The sequence below is a fragment of the Dryas octopetala genome, chromosome 4 (genome assembly GCF_963921425.1).
Source record: "Dryas octopetala chromosome 4, drDryOcto1.1, whole genome shotgun sequence".
NCBI classification, from domain to species: Eukaryota; Viridiplantae; Streptophyta; class Magnoliopsida; order Rosales; family Rosaceae; genus Dryas; species Dryas octopetala.
The window spans coordinates 24,207,521-24,224,610 of NC_141369.1; the positions used below are offsets into that span (position 1 = coordinate 24,207,521).

The 17,090-nt window shown below is 41.5% G+C and overlaps 3 protein-coding genes across 3 annotated transcripts; 2 read left to right on the forward strand and 1 right to left on the reverse strand.

Annotated features, from left to right (window-relative positions):
* Nucleotides 1-6,018: 6,018 nt before the first annotated feature.
* On the reverse strand, nucleotides 6,019-11,585 carry LOC147288612 (pleiotropic drug resistance protein 3-like). Its single transcript, XM_086241027.1, has 14 exons — nucleotides 11,485-11,585; nucleotides 11,171-11,437; nucleotides 10,918-11,078; nucleotides 10,729-10,832; nucleotides 10,480-10,633; nucleotides 10,219-10,359; nucleotides 10,025-10,095; nucleotides 9,612-9,944; nucleotides 8,998-9,285; nucleotides 8,672-8,755; nucleotides 8,447-8,580; nucleotides 7,861-8,088; nucleotides 6,173-6,344; nucleotides 6,019-6,066 (listed from the first exon to the last, which is right to left on the reverse strand). Exons 1-14 carry the CDS (start codon nucleotides 11,583-11,585, stop codon nucleotides 6,019-6,021), a joined length of 2,286 nt encoding a protein of 761 aa, XP_086097153.1.
* Nucleotides 11,586-11,951: 366 nt separating this feature from the next.
* Nucleotides 11,952-13,166, forward strand: LOC147288613 (HIPL1 protein). Its single transcript, XM_086239875.1, has 4 exons — nucleotides 11,952-11,979; nucleotides 12,071-12,249; nucleotides 12,356-12,597; nucleotides 12,704-13,166. The coding sequence occupies exons 1-4, from the start codon at nucleotides 11,952-11,954 to the stop codon at nucleotides 13,110-13,112; spliced, it is 858 nt and encodes a 285-aa protein (XP_086096001.1). The 3' UTR covers nucleotides 13,113-13,166.
* A 324-nt stretch (nucleotides 13,167-13,490) lies between these two features.
* On the forward strand, nucleotides 13,491-16,599 carry LOC147288614 (Tetratricopeptide repeat (TPR)-like superfamily protein). The gene has a single exon (XM_086240649.1). It carries the CDS (start codon nucleotides 13,646-13,648, stop codon nucleotides 15,713-15,715), a length of 2,070 nt encoding a protein of 689 aa, XP_086096775.1. The 5' UTR covers nucleotides 13,491-13,645; the 3' UTR covers nucleotides 15,716-16,599.
* Nucleotides 16,600-17,090: the final 491 nt, after the last annotated feature.

The window sequence follows — 17,090 nt, forward strand, 5'->3', positions numbered from 1 at the left end:
CCGAGCGCTTGACATTGTTCATTAAGTGCTCGGGCGTTTTTAATTTTTTCGCGTTTTGAAAAATAGGCACGTACTATTTGACAGTAACTATCATTGCAAATGTACAACCGTGACTATATGAAACTGCGTAAACATGATATGGCTAATATTGTTCAAAAATGTGGTTAATGACTTGCTTGGTCGAGGCCTAATATGTTGCTGACATATATTCAACATTCAAGAAAGAAAAGAAAAATCGACATATATATCTCAGTCAATTACCTCAATGCTTACCTCAACATCAAACATCAAACGTATATAAATTCCTTCCACATGCAACATCAAACATTGCATTCAGCAAAACAAAAACATTAAACATTGCACACAATATATATATACGGTGAAGCTGCATATAGAGTCGTTAATGGATTTGGCAGCAGAGATAGGAAGGAGCGTGAGGTCCTCTTTTAACGAGCATGCATCGAGTTTCAGTAGCAGCACCTCAGATGTGAGATCAATGAACGACAACAACAACGACGACGAAGTGGAGTTGCAGTGGGCTGCCATCGAAAGATTGCCCACATTCCAACGCCTTCGGACCTCATTATTTGTTCATAGCAAAGAGCAGCAGCAATCAGTTGGTGAAGCTGCTGGTAAGACTAGTTGTAATAGGGACGTGATTGATGTTACAAAGCTAGGAGCCCAAGAACGCCATGTCTTCATTGACAAACTTCTCAAGGAAATTCAAGGAGATAACCACCGCCTCTTACAGAAACTCAGAGAAAGAATAGACAGGCCAGTAATTACACTACCATCATACTCACTTATTCCCTTTTTGTATATAACTATATTTTTAGGCTACCGAAGCTTTTTTCGTAAAACTAATTTAACTGACCAATTTGGTTTTCAGAGTGGGACTGCAATTGCCGACTGTGGAAGTACGATACCAAAATCTGTGTATAGAGGCAGAATGCCAAGTAGTTCAAGGCAAACCCCTCCCAACATTATGGACCGCACTCAAAAGCGTATTCTCTGTAAGTGTTTCTTAATTTTTTATTTCCCCAATTATCAATGTACATGTTTCAGTTTCATACGTGATATATATTTAAGCTAATCTGGCAATGGTTCCAGCTGAAACGTTTCACTAATTTGGGCAAACATCCATTGTGAAGGTCAGATAGATAGATTAAGGGAGAAGGATTTTTTCTTAGGAATTTTATTACATTCTGTGTCCTGGTACATAGACTATATATCATTTGCTTAAACTGTTCTTTTACATTGAAATAGTCCTTTTTCTTCCACTTACTCTTTATAAATAGTCCCAAATTCATGATCACATTTTCTGTTTATGAATTTGATAACATGACTGGAATTTTCATTTCATTCCAATATAATGGTTCCACTTACATACACAAAGGCATTTTCAAAACCACCAAGCATTTTTACTTTCACTTTCCCTTTATTTAAAAGTTATAATCCTAAAGAGTAATGAATGTCCATTGTTCAACAGGCTATGACACAGATATTTGGTTGCAAATCTCAAACATACAAATTAGAAATTCTCAAAGATGTCAGTGGCATCATCAAGCCATCAAGGTTAATATATAAGATTTCTTCTCTTTTAATTTCTTGACAAGAAGGTTCATGGAGTAGTATTTACTCGCTGGTCTAAATAAATTCACTTTGATGCAGGATGACTCTATTGCTTGGTCCTCCAGGATGTGGTAAGACCACTTTATTACGGGAACTTGCGGGGAAGATTAACGACTCTCTCAAGGTTCTCTAATCATTTACTAAATTTCTGTGGAAAATACAACATGAACATATGCACAAGCTAGCATTGCTTATATATGGGAAATTTAGCAAATTTTAATAACTTCTACAATGTATATTTGCGACTCAGAAACAAAATGATGAGCTTGAGTATGCATATTTCATTTTAACAAGCACCAAAACGACAGATAAATGTATTCATAAATTCTTAGGTCCAAGGGGAAATAACCTACAATGGTTATAAGTTCAATGAGTTTGTTCCTCAGAAGACATCAGCTTATATAAGTCAATATGATCTGCACATCTCTGAGATGACTGTGAGGGAAGCACTTGACTTCTCAGCACGCTGTCAGGGTATTGGAAGCAGAGCAGGTAAGCATTTTCTCCATCTTATAACCACATTCATCATCTTTAAAATAGTTTTATCTTAAAAGCTTTTCTCCATTGAAGATATAATGAAAGAAGTCATCAGAAGGGAGAAGCAATCAGGAATCGTCCCAGAACCAGATGTTGACATTTATATGAAGGTGTAGATGATTTTTGAGAATAGAAGTTTATTTTCTGTCATGTTCCCAAAGTAGCAGTAGCTTCCCCATTTTTTGCTGGTGATTCTAACAACTTGACTAACAGGCCATTTCAATTGAAGGGTTGAAAAAAACTCTCCAGACGGACTATATTATGAAGGTAATTCTCATTACCAAGAGGAAAAATATAAAGGCCAAGTTCTACCCTTGCTCTAATTAACTGCAACTTTGCTACCATTTTCTGTTCCTGTTCTAGATCCTCGGGCTAGACATGTGTGCTGATACAATCATAGGGGATGCGATGCAAAGAGGAATATCGGGTGGCCAAAAGAAAAGACTAACAACAGGTTCTGTAAATTTCCAACGGCACCTTGATAATAAATCTACTGCACTTAATTCTGTACAACATTGATGTTAATTCTGCATAACATCAATGGGAATCCAAAGCAATCTTAAGAGGCCTATGCTGGCTGAAACAACAAGAATTGGGTTTCAGTAGGACCCTTTCTAATACATTTGAAAGTTTTTCTTTATCATATACTAAAGTTTCTTGATTTTCTCCTCCTTCCCTAGGTGAAATGATGGTTGGTCCAGCAAGAGCTTTCTTTATGGATGAGATATCAACTGGCTTAGACAGATCTGCAAACAGAAATGGTGAACATTGAGAATTTGGGATAGACTAAAGAAAAATTAATATTATTTTGAAAGCAATTATCTACCTCATCTTTGCCAAACTCTGCAAATCCTGATGGGACCAACTTTGTCATCACAGATCTACCATGAGCGAGATGGAGATCAAGTTCCATTGTTTCAGCCTCTACTGGGAGAGCTGCCTTGACAAATACACCAAAGCTTCTAAAGGTCCTGTCATTAGGATCAGGAATAAATTTTATATTGTAAGAGCTGAGGGAAACAAGATCCTCCAAGTTAGTCCATGGCCCTTTTAGTGCAGCAGGAACTAGCATCTCATGTAGTTCTCCTCGTGAATCCTCATCTGGCACAAATAGAATCATAGATAATTAATAATGGGAATAAGAGAAACCCAAGTTTGAATAGCAAGTTTTCATTGTTCAACCTTCGATACTTTCAGAATCAGAAGAGTCTAGCACCAGCTCCTCTACATTTGTGTTGTCTTTCTGTATCAAGAGGTAGTCATTTAAGGCACCCAGTTTATGCAATTCTTCGATGGCTTTTAGACAAGCATCGCTTTTAGCATCTTCCATCGAAGATTGTGGTGAACAGACAATTAAAGCTAACTAACCAGCCAATGCCTGGTGGCGAAGCAAACATCCAATCTGCTTACCCACCATCTAAGCCTAAACCAAATGCTCCTACCATCATTGCCAAGCTTCATAAACCTTAGAAAGAAGCAGAAGACAAGCCAAGAAAGCAGCAAGACAAGCGTGGCTTGCAAGAAGACGGCTTGGGATTGCGTGAACTTCTTGATGGAGTCAAAGGAGAAGATGGTCTCCGGGAAGCTTATGGCGTAGGTGTCGATGCTAGAGTCAATGGATAATTGGATATGGTGGAATTGGCTGCAAAGAGAAATTTAGTGACTTTCGGTAGAAACAAGAAACTAAGATAAATAGAAATCATGTTACACCACTCAAAGAAAAATGACATTGCTTCAGTGGTTCGGCATCTTCCTCTAATCTAATAGGTCCCAGGTTCGACAGAAGGCAAAGACGTTTTGCAAAGTTTAAATGGCCAAAAAGACACTTGTGCCACGTGGAAGCACACAGTGCGAGGCCACGTGGCGTAAGTGGGCCCGCGGGCTTCCAACATTGGGCTGACACGTTGACACGTGGCCCATGTGGGCCCGCGGGCTTCCATCCGTGGGCTGACACGTGGCACAAGTGGGCCCGTGGGCTTCCAACGGTGGGCTGCCACGTGACGCAAGTGGGCCAGCGGGCATCAACGGTGGGCTGACATATGGCGCAAGTGGGCCCGCAGATTCCAACGGTGGGGTGACACGTGGCGCAAGTGGGCCCGCGGGCTTCCAACGGTGGGTTGACACGTGGCGCAGTGGGCCCGCGGGCTTCCAACCATGGGTTGACACGTGGCGCAAGGGCCCGCGGGCTTTCAACTGTGGGGCAGCCACATGGCACAAGTGGGCCCGCGGGCTTCCAACGGTGGGCTGACACGTGACGCAAGTGGGCCCGCGGGCTTCCAACGGTGGGGCTGCCACGTGGCGCAAGTGGGCCCGCGGGCTTCCAACGGTGGGCTGACACGTGGCGCAAGTGGGGCCCGCGGGCTTCCAACGGTGGGCTGCCACATGGCGTAAGTGGGCCCGCGGGCTTCCAACGGTGGGCTGCCGCGTGGCGCAAGTGGGGCCCGCGGGCTTCCAACGGTGGGCTGACACGTGGCGCAGTGGGCCCGCGGGCTTCCAACCATGGGTTGACACGTGGCGCAAGGGCCCGCGGGCTTCCAATCGTGGGCTGCCACGTGGCACAAGTGGGCCCTTGGGCTTTCAACTGTGGGGCTGCCACATGGCATAAGTGGGCCCGCGGGCTTCCAACGGTGGGCTGACACGTGGCGCAAGTGGGCCCGCGGGCATCAACGGTGGGCTGACACGTGGCACAAGTGGTCCCGCGGGCTTCTAACGGTGGGCTGACACGTGGCGCAAGTGGGCCCGCGGGCTTCCAAGGGTGGGCTGACACGTGGCGCAAGTGGGCCCGTGGGGCTGCCACGTGGCGCAAGTCGGCCCGCGGGCTGCCACGTGGCGCAAGTGGGGCCCGCGGGCTTCCAACGGTGGGCTGACACGTGGCGCAAGTGGGGCCCGCGGGCTTCCAACGGTGGGCTGCCACATGGCGCAAGTGGGCCCGCAGGCTTCCAACGGTGGGCTGCCGCGTGGCGCAAGTGGGCCCGCGGGCTTCCAACGGTGGGCTGACACGTGGCGCAAGTGGGTCCGCAAGCTTCCAACGGTGGGCTGACACGTGGCGCAAGTGGGGCCCGCGGGCTTCCAACGGTGGGCTGCCACATGGCGCAAGTGGGCCCGCAGGCTTCCAACGGTGCGCGGACACGTGGCGCAAGTGGGCCTGCGGGCTACGGTGGGCTGACACGTGACGTAAGTGGGCCCGCGGGCTTCCAACGCTGGGCTGACACGTGGCGCAAGTGGGCTAGAATTTTGCAAAACATCTATGCCTTGTCGAACCTTAGACCTGTTGGATTAGGAGGAGATGCCGAACCACTGAAGCATATTCATTTTTGTTTTAGTGGTGTAACATGATTTCTATTTATCTTACTCTTACTTTCTTGTTTCTACCGAAAGTCACTAGATTTCTCTTTGCAGCCAATTCCACCATATCCATTGACTCTAGCATCGACACCTACGCCATAAGCTTCCCGGAGACCATCTTCTCCTTTGACTCCATCAAGATTCTTGCAAGCCACGCTTGTCTTGCTGCTTTCTTGGCTTGTCTTCTGCTTCTTTCTAAGGTTTATGAAGCTTGGCAATGATGGTAGGAGCATTTGGTTTAGGCTTAGATGGTGGGTCAGCATTCTCGTGAAGGGAGGTTCCATATATAGGAACAGGTGGAGGTGGTGCCCCATGGAAGAAGAAATTAAGCTGGCGGCTGGTTGAAAGTTCCATATACTGCTTTTCACGGGTCTACTGGTTGAAAGTTCTATATACGTACACCAATGCTTGCTAGAAGCTACCAATTCTGCTTTTTCTGATCTCCTTTGATCATTTGATTCCAGGTGTAACTTAATTGGAAGCACTTCAAGCTAACTAAACTTTTTAATCAACCTCTGCATGTAGAAATATATATGGAAGTTCAATGATCACCTGTACCATACGAAAGAGTTTAATTAAAACCTTAAAAAATTTTAAGATCTCGTATGAAACTTTGGAATTTCTAAAATACGCTATAAGACAATATTTAGAATCTCACTTGAGAAAATGAATATGCCCACGAGGAATACATTCCAGCAAATCTTTCTCGATATACAACAGAGCGCTCAGTAGCTACAAATGGCAATACGGAAGAACAATTGCAAATTCCCATCATTTGCAGTAAAATAAACAATGATCCCAGAATGTTGAAAAAATCCTGTTCACCATCTCTTCATAACAAAGATAAAAAGTGATTAGATGGTAAATATATCAAACTCTGGTTCTACACATGACTTCATGACAGTATCAAATACAATGAAGCCAACAAAGAACATTATTATCTCTGTTAGACAGTGTTTTCAGACGCAAAAGCGTCACGCGAGGCGTTTGCAGTCTCGCAAGGCGAGGCGTAAGCCTTGACGCGTATAGCGTAAGCCTTTCGGGCATAAAAAAATATAATAATAAAACAATTATAAAAACAATTATATAGCTAAAAATAGCATTAATTGTCATTCATAATACTCACAAGTCACAACAATGCACAATACACACAATATTCACAGATCACAAATATAATACCAGCAAAAATTCCCAATATTCATTATTCACAACAATTCACAATATGTGAAATGGCATTGGAGTTGAACAGGGTGGGGGGATAGGATTGTTTGTTGGGGTGGACTAAACCTTCAAACTGAATATATATTTTTATTCAAGAATCTGGTTTTTCAATAATCTAAAATCGTGTGTGCTGTCAATCATCCAAGCTATACAACTCTTCCTTGTGAGTTTACCAGTCATCACTCCCTTTGTTGCCCCAAGGAAAATTGCAATTCTAGCTTAAATAGCTTGCACATAGAGCAATATCAGAGAGTAATAATGCAATTAGCATAGCAAACTAGCACATAAATGAGGTAAGAATTTGACGAATATACAAATTACCCACAATTGTAAACCCATCAAAATTAGTCATCACAGAAAAATTTAGATCTAATTAATCATTTTGAAACCGCTATGCTAGACCAGTGGTTAATATTCTGTTCAAACAGCAAAACAATGTATTGGATCCAAACTGCAATGTTTATAGTCTCATTTCCAAATTGTTGAAATTTAGAGCAACAAAACAACAAATACCTTTTCTTTCTCTGGTAGCAAATCAGCAAAACAAGGGTCCGAGATTGGGACTGAGGGAGTGAGAGAGAGTCGGACAGAGTCACAGTGAGAGATGGAAGAACAACTCTTCACATCTTCATGGATGGGCTGCTGTCAGGCCTGGGTGGGTCATACAGGCTCTGTCGCCGGCTGCGCAGAACAGAGATGACCACCGTCCTTGCTGGCTAGCTGCGCAGAACAGAGATGACCACCCTTGCTTGATCGGCCGCCGTCCGAGACCACCCAGCCGCAGCCGCCTTGTCGTCGTGAAGAGAGAACCCAGAGAAGTTGAGAGAATCGCTGATAGGGCAAGGTCTGAAAACACTGAAGGGGTTTATTAAACTCTCAGCCCAAAACGACATCGTTTTGGGACTGAGTTTTTGAAAAAAAAAATGTCGCAGAGGTGGTCGCTGGGCGTCCGCCTTCAACGCTTGCCGTCGCGAGGCGTACGCCTTCAACGCCTTGCCGTCGCCTTTCAGTCCTTTTGCAGATTCCGGCGACGTCGTGCGCAATCGGCCGCCGCCTCGCCATGACTCGCGCCTTGAGGCGCGCCTGAAGAACGCCTTTGAAAACACTGCTGTTAGATGGACTTACATTCTCTGTCCTTTCTGCCAAAGAAGTGCTCCAAATAACAAAGAACATGCAACTGTAAATGTCAGTCGGCCCAGGTTATACCTTGGACTTCTCCAGTAGGACAGATGTCGCTTCCATAGGCACGCTTTAAATTGCTCCCATCCATTTTGTGGGAAGCGTGTAGAAAAGTGTAGTTCCTTGGAGCCTTGTTCTGGAAAGCTGAGTTCTCTAACTAGATCGTTGTTCTTCCTAATTAATAGAGCAAGAAATGTTGGGTTTGATTCAATAAGATCTATCATTCAAGAATATTGAAAGTTAATTAATGCTGTGGGTGTGGGAGGACGACATATTGCTTCTCTTTCTCTAGAAATCACTCCTAGATCGGTCTCATAAACCATCTGTCAAAATTCGAGTTCATCCAATCACAGTAGCTAGTAGTACTGGAATTTTGAAGAAGATTTGAATTTAAGGGGCTAAAGAAACTGTTGCTATATATGTGAAGAGAAGGGTTAGGTTTATGAGATATTAATACAAGCAAAAATTTTGGCATTTTTACAGTGCCTAGCTATAAACTCGGATGTTAATATGCTAATCCAGTAATGCTCACCTGCATAGATGTGATTCTCTATAGAGATGAGCAAAATCTAAGTCAAGTTGGGCTTCTGCAGAAGGATTGGTGACCTCTAACATCCATGTTGCTGGGTTGTAATTCTCTTTGATTTTTGGAACCCCAGGGAAACCCTGCAACAGAAAAGGATTTAAAAGCAGAGTTAACAGAATTGACATGGAAGAAAAGATTATGAAAATAGAGGAATATTGTCATAGAATTTACCTCAAAGTATTCAACAAGCTTACTTGAATTTTGACCCAGCTCTCCAGAGTAAATTATTTGTCCTCCTCTTTTCATTAAAATAAGCTGTACAAAGTATCAACTGGTGTACATTAAATCATACTTCCACTATTAAATCACTTAATTTCCAGTCATAATATGCCTTGGTTTTGTAGAATCAGAAAAGGGACCAATACATATTCTAGTAACAGCTAATTAATGAGCTAGCCGTAAAGTAGCAAACTAGTGGTTTGTGAACTAGCTAGCCATAAAGTAGTAAACTAGTGGTTTGTGAACCAGCTAGCCATAGAATTACATTGGTCAATTACCTCATCAAATGCTTCAAATATGTCGATACTTGGCTGGTGAATGGTGCATACAACAGTCCTCCTTGTACTGACAATATTTTTGACAACTCGCATAACTATTGCAGCTGCTCTTGCATCTAAACCAGAGGTGGGTTCATCCATGAATATTATGGATGGATTTGAAACAAGCTCTACTGCTATTGTTAGTCGTTTACGCTGCTCTGTCGATATACCACTACCAGGTATGCCAACTAATTGGTCCCTGATTTCATCAAGCTCTATCATTTGAAGAACTTCTTTTACAAATTCCTGATAAATAGATGGGTCAGTTGAAAACATCATAATGAGCAGCAGTTATATAATCATAGGACATTTTTTGTCTCTAGTTTCTAGGCATTCGAAGAAGGTTTCTATGTACTTTCTCCTGTATTATTACTTTATCTTTTCATTTTTCATGTGTATGAATATCCTTCTTGTCATAAATAATACGATAGTTTTAGGAATACAATTACTTTTTATGATAATGTATTCAGTTCCTAGAAGCTATGTTGTTCACTCTATGCCAACTTCTTGGTTCTAAGTATGATGTTTGACATTCATACTACATGCACCTAGTAGGTTTAAAGAAATCTTACAGATCTAGTATGTCTATCTATCTGGGCAGGCAAACGTAACCAAGCTGAGTATGTTACTGATTCCTCTACAGTGATCTGTGCAGAATGGATGTCACTTTGCTCACAGTACCCTGATATTCTGGCATATGTCTCTTGGACTTTTGGGTACCCTCCAATTCTGATTTCTCCTTCAATAACTCCACCAGTTTTTCTTCCAGAAAGAACATCCATCAGTGTTGTTTTTCCAGCTCCACTAACGCCCATTAAAGCTGTAAGAATTCCTGGCCTAAATGCACCAGTTATATCTTGAAGAAGCTGTAGTCGTTTAGGTGGAAAACCTTGCTCTCTCATTTTCTGGGAGATATGAGGGTGAAATCTGATCAGTTTGATTCATATCCAACATTCTTAAAGAAATTCATAGATAATGTGGTTACCTTGGGTGTGTCAACAAAATACTGCACTTTCTCAAATGATATAGTTATGGGCTCAAAAGGTAAGACCATGCCTGCGGTTTTAAAAACCACTATGTAATATTGTGATATATATAGCATACTTTTTGACACACACACTAATTTAGTGCAGTAATTCTGTAATGATGACAAGTACGATAATAAAATAAAAGTCTCACCTATATTTGTAGATTCTGCAGTAGTTGTGTGAGTATCTGCACAAGTTAATTCCTTTTCTTCACAAAAATTATTTACATTTTCTTTTTCCTTCAGATGGGAAAATCTTTCTTGGGAAATGATAGTTCGAGAACTCCCTGGAGCTGCACAATTTCAAATTTCAATAGGTATAAGTTAGTACTGATCAAAGAATTCATGGTTTTTTAGCTATTAATTAAATTTCTCATATGTTTCCTAGTATATGCATTGGTAGAGAGAGTTACACTTTAAGTAACTGAGTGCAAAGGTGAACCCAAGGTTGAAAACCATCCAAAATCCAAGTAAGGCTCCTATTGATATCCAATAAAAGTAGTCGCTGAAATTTAGACCACGATCTTCTAGAACTTGCTGGCCTATAGTGACATTTGAAGATAAAACCTGCAAGGAACAATGACTAGTGAATATTAACTCTCAACAAATTAAGCTACATTGATATGATTTCATTTAACTGAAAGTAGTAGTTTCTGCTTCACCTTTTGCCACCTTGGAGCATGGAATTCATTTGCTGAAGCACCTATTTCTGCAAATGCCAATGGAGAAAGCCAAAAGCCCCACTCCAACCAAGCAGGTAGAGAAGCTGCATTAGGGAAATGCTTATTAGATTGGCTGAAGTGGTAAATATTCTTCAAATTTATACTGAATTCACATATGACCTTCCTTACATTTTGGAATTACGAAACCACCAAATAGAAACATTACTATTAAAGAGAAAAGACCAAAGGTTGCTGCTACAGAAGGATTTCGAACCAAGGATGCAACCAAACGAAACAACGATATTGATACTTGATGCACAAGGAATAAAAGGAAGAATTGCCTGAAGAACCTGATATTCATTGATAACAAAGGCGCTTAGAAAGTGAAATAATTAGTTTTGTCTGAAAAACTAAGGGATTTATCCTCAAAGAATTAATGTACCTTTCAGGTTCAGGACTGTAACCAATGACATAATAAGTAAGGGCTGTCCAAAGAAAAGCATCAAGCAATGAAAATGGAATCTTCAGGATGGCAGCTGGAATGGAATATGCCCATGCAGGATAGAAGTAGAAATCTCTTTGCTTGTAGAAGACTGCAAGTCTGGAGACAGTCAGAGATAACTCTACAAGTCCATTGCACATCAGTCTAATAAGAGCATAAAACAAGCAACTCATGTAGTACTTTGCATGGACCAAGTATATGCTGACACTGTGTTTGGAATGATGGGATTAGCATTTCATCCTAACTATCTTCACAATGGCCGTTTCTTTGCTTCATTCAACTGTGATAAGGTTAAATGGTCAGAATGTTCAGGAAGATGTTCATGTAACTCAGATGTGGGATGTGATCCTTCCATGCTGGGCTCTGATAATGGTGCCCAGCCATGTCAGTATCACAGTGTCATAGCAGAGTTCACTGCTAATGGTACCACGTCACAACCTTCCTCGGTAAATTTCTACATGATTTTAAAGAGTTATTTCTTGTAAATGTCACTGAATGGTCCTAATTGATACTGTTTTGGTCTGAATTTCAGGCCACTAGTGTTAAACCACTGGAAGTAAGAAGAATATTCACTATGGGACTCCCATTTACTTCCCATCATGGAGGTCAAATTCTGTTTGGACCTAAAGATGGGTTTTTGTACTTCATGATGGGAGATGGTGGAAGCAAAGGTGACCCTTACAATTTTTCACAAAACAAGAAATCCTTGCTTGGAAAGATTATGAGGCTTGACATAGATAACTTACCAAGTGAGTAATGGCATAAAATTTACAAGGCTTCAGGACACCATATTCTTTGTAAATGTTTTCCTCATACTTTTCAGTACTTGTACGTTTGCAGGTGCAACAGAAATTACTAACCTTGCCCTATGGGGAAATTATTCTGCTCCTGGAGATAATCCATTTTCTGAGGATAAGGAATTGCAGCCTGAAATTTGGGCTTTAGGTTTTAGAAATCCTTGGAGATGTAGTTTTGATCTAGAAAGGCCTTCCTACTTCCTTTGTGCAGATGTTGGTCAGGTTAGAGACAGCAACTGGGATTAATTTTCCACATTTATTCTTCCTCTTTTTTACATTTGTGGCCTTGTCTAGTATCATCAATGCTCAACTTCTATTGATCTTATAGGACCAATATGAAGAGGTTAATATAGTCACCAAGGGTGGAAACTACGGATGGCGCGTTTATGAGGGCCCTTTTCCATACAATCCCCCAAAATCTCCTGGAGGAAACACATCTGCCACCTCCATAAACCCAATTTTCCCTGTAATGGGATACAACCACTCTGATGTCAACAAGGCTGAAGGTTCTGCATCTATCACAGGTGGCTACTTTTACCGGTCCATGACAGATCCATGCATGTATGGAAGGTAATTAGCCAACTGTTTCCATTTTTTATGACCAATAACACCTTTCAATTCTGACCCTTCATAGAATTAGCTCTAACTTGACAGTATCTATAAATTATGTTTACAGGTATCTCTATGCAGATTTGTATGCTGGTGGTATATGGGCAGGTACAGAAACACCAGAGGGTAGCGGAAACTTCACGAGTACTAAAATTCCTGTCAGCTGTGCTCTGGACTCTCCTATCCAGTGCAGTGCTGAGGCAGGAAGCTCTCTGCCTGCACTGGGGTTCATATTGTCCTTTGGTCAGGATAACAGGAAGGATATCTTTATCTTGGCCAGTTCTGGTTTGTATAGAGTTGTTAGGCCGAGTCGCTGCAACTACACTTGCTCCAAAGAGAATGTTACATCCTTTGCCCATCCTGGCTCTGCTCCCTCTCCTTCTCCTTCAGCTTCAAGCACTAGGTGGTTGAACATTACATTACTGGACCTGTTGCTTGTTTTCTGTTCATCATTTTTGCTTTCGTTTGGTTTTTAATTTCTTGTAAGCTACGAAAGAAAATTGTTATTGTAATTGATTCTTGATTCTTGATTCTTGTACTTGATTTGTTTGCATATATTAAAAAAATAAAAAAATGAATTAAGTGCACATTTTTGGCAAAAATTTGTAGGGCTTAAAACCAGGTTGCTTTTCAATGAGATTAGAGTTAGACCCTTTGCTTTTGCCACATTTGAAACAAATAATATAATGTAATATTAATATCTAACATTAATGAATTAAAATCATACCAAAAAACAAAAGACTACCTTTCAAAAAAAAAAAAAGACAAAAACATAAAATATCTGCTTATTTCAAGACTGGCCCAAAAGGATATGATTCATATGAAGTAACGAACGGCTGCTACAATGTCTGGGCCTTTGGGATCACATGGGTTAGAGGCTTAGAGCAAATGTAAAAAATCTATATCATTTGCGACAGAAAGGCTCGCTGAAATTGTTATTGATTTAACAAAATCGGGCCTGTTCAATAAAATCTGCGAGACTGCGACTGTAATAATTCAGTTAAAAACGATGTGTACCTTCTCACCATCTGCAACTTCCATTCAAGTAGCTCCAACTCCATCTTCTTCCTTCTCTCAACTTCCATTTCTGTCCCACAACAAAACCCATAATTACACCATCATACCGTTCACCTTCAACAACCGCCAAACAAAACCCAGAACCCGGTTCCCACCTATTGCATTCTCAGCTTCTTCAGCAGCCAAATATGTCTGGAGGAGGACACCGCAGCCCGAAACGACGCCGTCCTCACCATCCCACCAACTTCACCAGAAACGCCACCCCAGAAAACAGCAAGGTCCGACCTTTTTGGACCACAGCATTGACATGGACGAGCTCTTGGCCTCAATTGGTGAGACCCAAAACGAGCAGGAACTGTATTCTCTAATGTCGACCTACAAAGGTAGGCAGCTTTCAATAAGGTTCATGGTGTCGCTGCTCTCGCGCGAGCCTGATTGGCAACGATCGCTGGCTATCCTCGACTGGATTAACGAGGTAGCTTTGTACACTCCCTCTGTGTTCGCTTACAACGTTGTTATACGCAATGTGCTTCGAGCCAAGCAGTGGGAGATTGCACACGGCCTGTTTGAAGAAATGCGCCAAAGAGCTCTGGCACCAGATAGGTACACTTATTCTACGCTTATAACTTCATTTGGGAAAGCGGGTATGTTTGATTCTGCGCTTTCTTGGCTCCAGAAGATGGAACAGGACCATGTGTCTGGTGATCTTGTTTTGTATAGCAACTTGATTGAGCTTTCGCGTAAATTGTGTGATTATTCAAAGGCAATATCAATTTTCTCGAGGTTGAAGAGGTTGGGTATTATGCCTGACCTTGTTGCTTACAATTCGATGATTAATGTGTTTGGGAAAGCTAAGTTGTTTAGAGAGGCTCGGCTTCTGCTTAAAGAGATGAGGGCAGTGGGTGTGTTGCCAGATACGGTTAGCTACTCGACGCTTTTGAGTATGTATATTGAGAGCCAAAAGTTTGTTGAGGCATTGTCTGTGTTCTCTGAGATGAATGAGGTTAAGTGTCCGCTTGATCTCACGACGTGCAATGTTATGATTGATGTTTACGGGCAGCTGGATATGGCTAAGGAAGCTGACAGGCTGTTTTGGAGCATGAGGAAGATGGGACTTGAACCCAATGTTGTTAGTTACAATACTCTTTTGAGGGTTTACGGTGATGCTGAGCTTTTTGGGGAAGCCATCCATCTTTTTCGATTGATGCAGCGAATGGATATTGAGCAGAATGTTGTCACATACAATACGATGATTAAGATTTATGGGAAGTCACTTGAGCACGAAAAAGCTACAAATCTTGTGCAGGAAATGCAGAAGAGAGGGATTCAACCAAATGCCATTACATACTCTACAATAATATCTATATGGGGTAAGGCAGGGAAACTGGATCGGGCAGCAATGCTGTTTCAAAAGCTGAGGAGCTCTGGGGTTGAGATTGATCAGGTTCTTTATCAGACAATGATTGTGGCTTATGAGAGAGTAGGTTTGGTTGCTCATGCTAAGCGTTTGCTTCATGAGCTCAAGCGCCCAGACAATATCCCTAGGGAGACTGCAATTACCATTCTTGCTGGAGCTGGTCGCATAGAAGAGGCTACATGGGTTTTCCGTCAGGCTTTTGATGCTGGGGAGGTGAAGGATATATCTGTCTTTGGCTGCATGATTGATCTTTTCTCAAGAAACCGGAAGTATGCAAATTGCATTGAGGTATTTGAGAAGATGAGAGTGGCAGGATACTTTCCTGGTTCCAATGTGATTGATCTAGTTCTCAATGCTTATGGGAAGTTACGGCAATTTGAGAAGGCAGAAGCTGTGTATAGGGAGATGCAGGAAGAAGGGTGTGTTTTCTCTGATGAAGTTCACTTCCAGATGCTTAGTCTTTATGGTGCAAGAAAGGATTTTAAGATGGTAGAGGCACTGTTTGAGAGGCTAGTCTCTGATCCCAACATCAACAAGAAGGAGTTGCATCTCGTCGTTGCCAGTATCTATGAAAGATCAAACAGACTTAATGATTCATACCGGATCATGAACAGGATGAATGAAAGAGGAATTTTGAAATCATGACCCTCTTTAGAAGTCCATAGCCTGTGTTTGATAAATTAACAGGGAATACATTGTTCTGCTGGTTATTCTGTAGATATTGTACTGACCATGTGTATTGTCTTTGGCATAGTGAAACTACCAGTATTCACATTTTGGACATGAATGTATTTTCTATCTATATATACATGCAGAAATGTAAGTTTGTTTTCTCCAATTTCTCTCCGAAGGACCTGGGAACTCTGATGGCTGTTGGGCTGATCCGTTTCTTCTCAGAAATTGCACATTTGCAATGGTGCTCATTCATGTAATCCGGGAAATGAACTGGCTCCACACTATCTTTCCCCCCTTTTGATTGGAACCTGGCCTCTATACAATCAATTTAGACTTTCGCTGCTGATACATAGTGGAAATCAGAATATCAGATCGAGAGTGGTCATCTAATTCTGAACTTTAGCTCCACTTACTATTTCATTTGAGATCTGTCTTCTTCAATAATGAATTCTATGGTAAATTTTGTTTGGGTTGAACTGATCAAGAATGATGTTTTTGTAAGTAAGCCTCTGAGAAGACTTTGGACTTGGAGCATCTGTGGACAAACTAAAGAACTGGGGATTGACTTTTCATCTGCACAATGAAAGGCATGTTTCTGTCGAAGCAAGTTAAAAGTGTCCTGGTTCAGCTTCTACTCCCATCACATGTTACACTGGTAATTCAAGGTTGGTAAATCATGATTGTGTGAAAAACGCATGAACTCAATTCTTTCCTTCCACTGATTCTTTCTCTCTTTTTGCAAATAGACATAGTTAAACCTTCTGAATTCTTTTATTGCATGTAACTTCCGAGAGATACCTTGCTCGATATTTGAAGTTTTCCATCATACATGCTTAAACATGCATTATACCGAACTCTTTGACCCTTTATTTTATCATTACAGTTGCTGTCTTGCTGACTAATGTCCATAAACTGATTCATGTCTTTTATTGTGGAAAACCAAGAATCTTATCTGCATTAAAATTTCATGTCTGCTACATTTCTATATCATTGCTGAATAAGATTGATGCTCTAAGGGCCCGTTTAGTTCAAGTTTTGGAGGCTTGGGAATGAGAAATCAATTCTATTCTCATGTTTGGTAAGTATGAAATCAATTTCTGGCCCAAGGGAATCTGATGCCCTTATTGGGGGGAAAATGAAATCCTTGCTGGAGCAATGGAATTGATTTTCCCCCTCTTAGGAAAGCATTTATTGCTTTTTTTTAGACAAAACTAACCATGTTATTATTTCAAAACTAACCCATGTTTGGAAAGTATGAAATCAATTCCTGCCCCAAGGGAATTTGATGTCCTTATTGGGAGAAAAATAAAACTCTTGCTGGAGTAATGGAATTGATTTTCCCCCC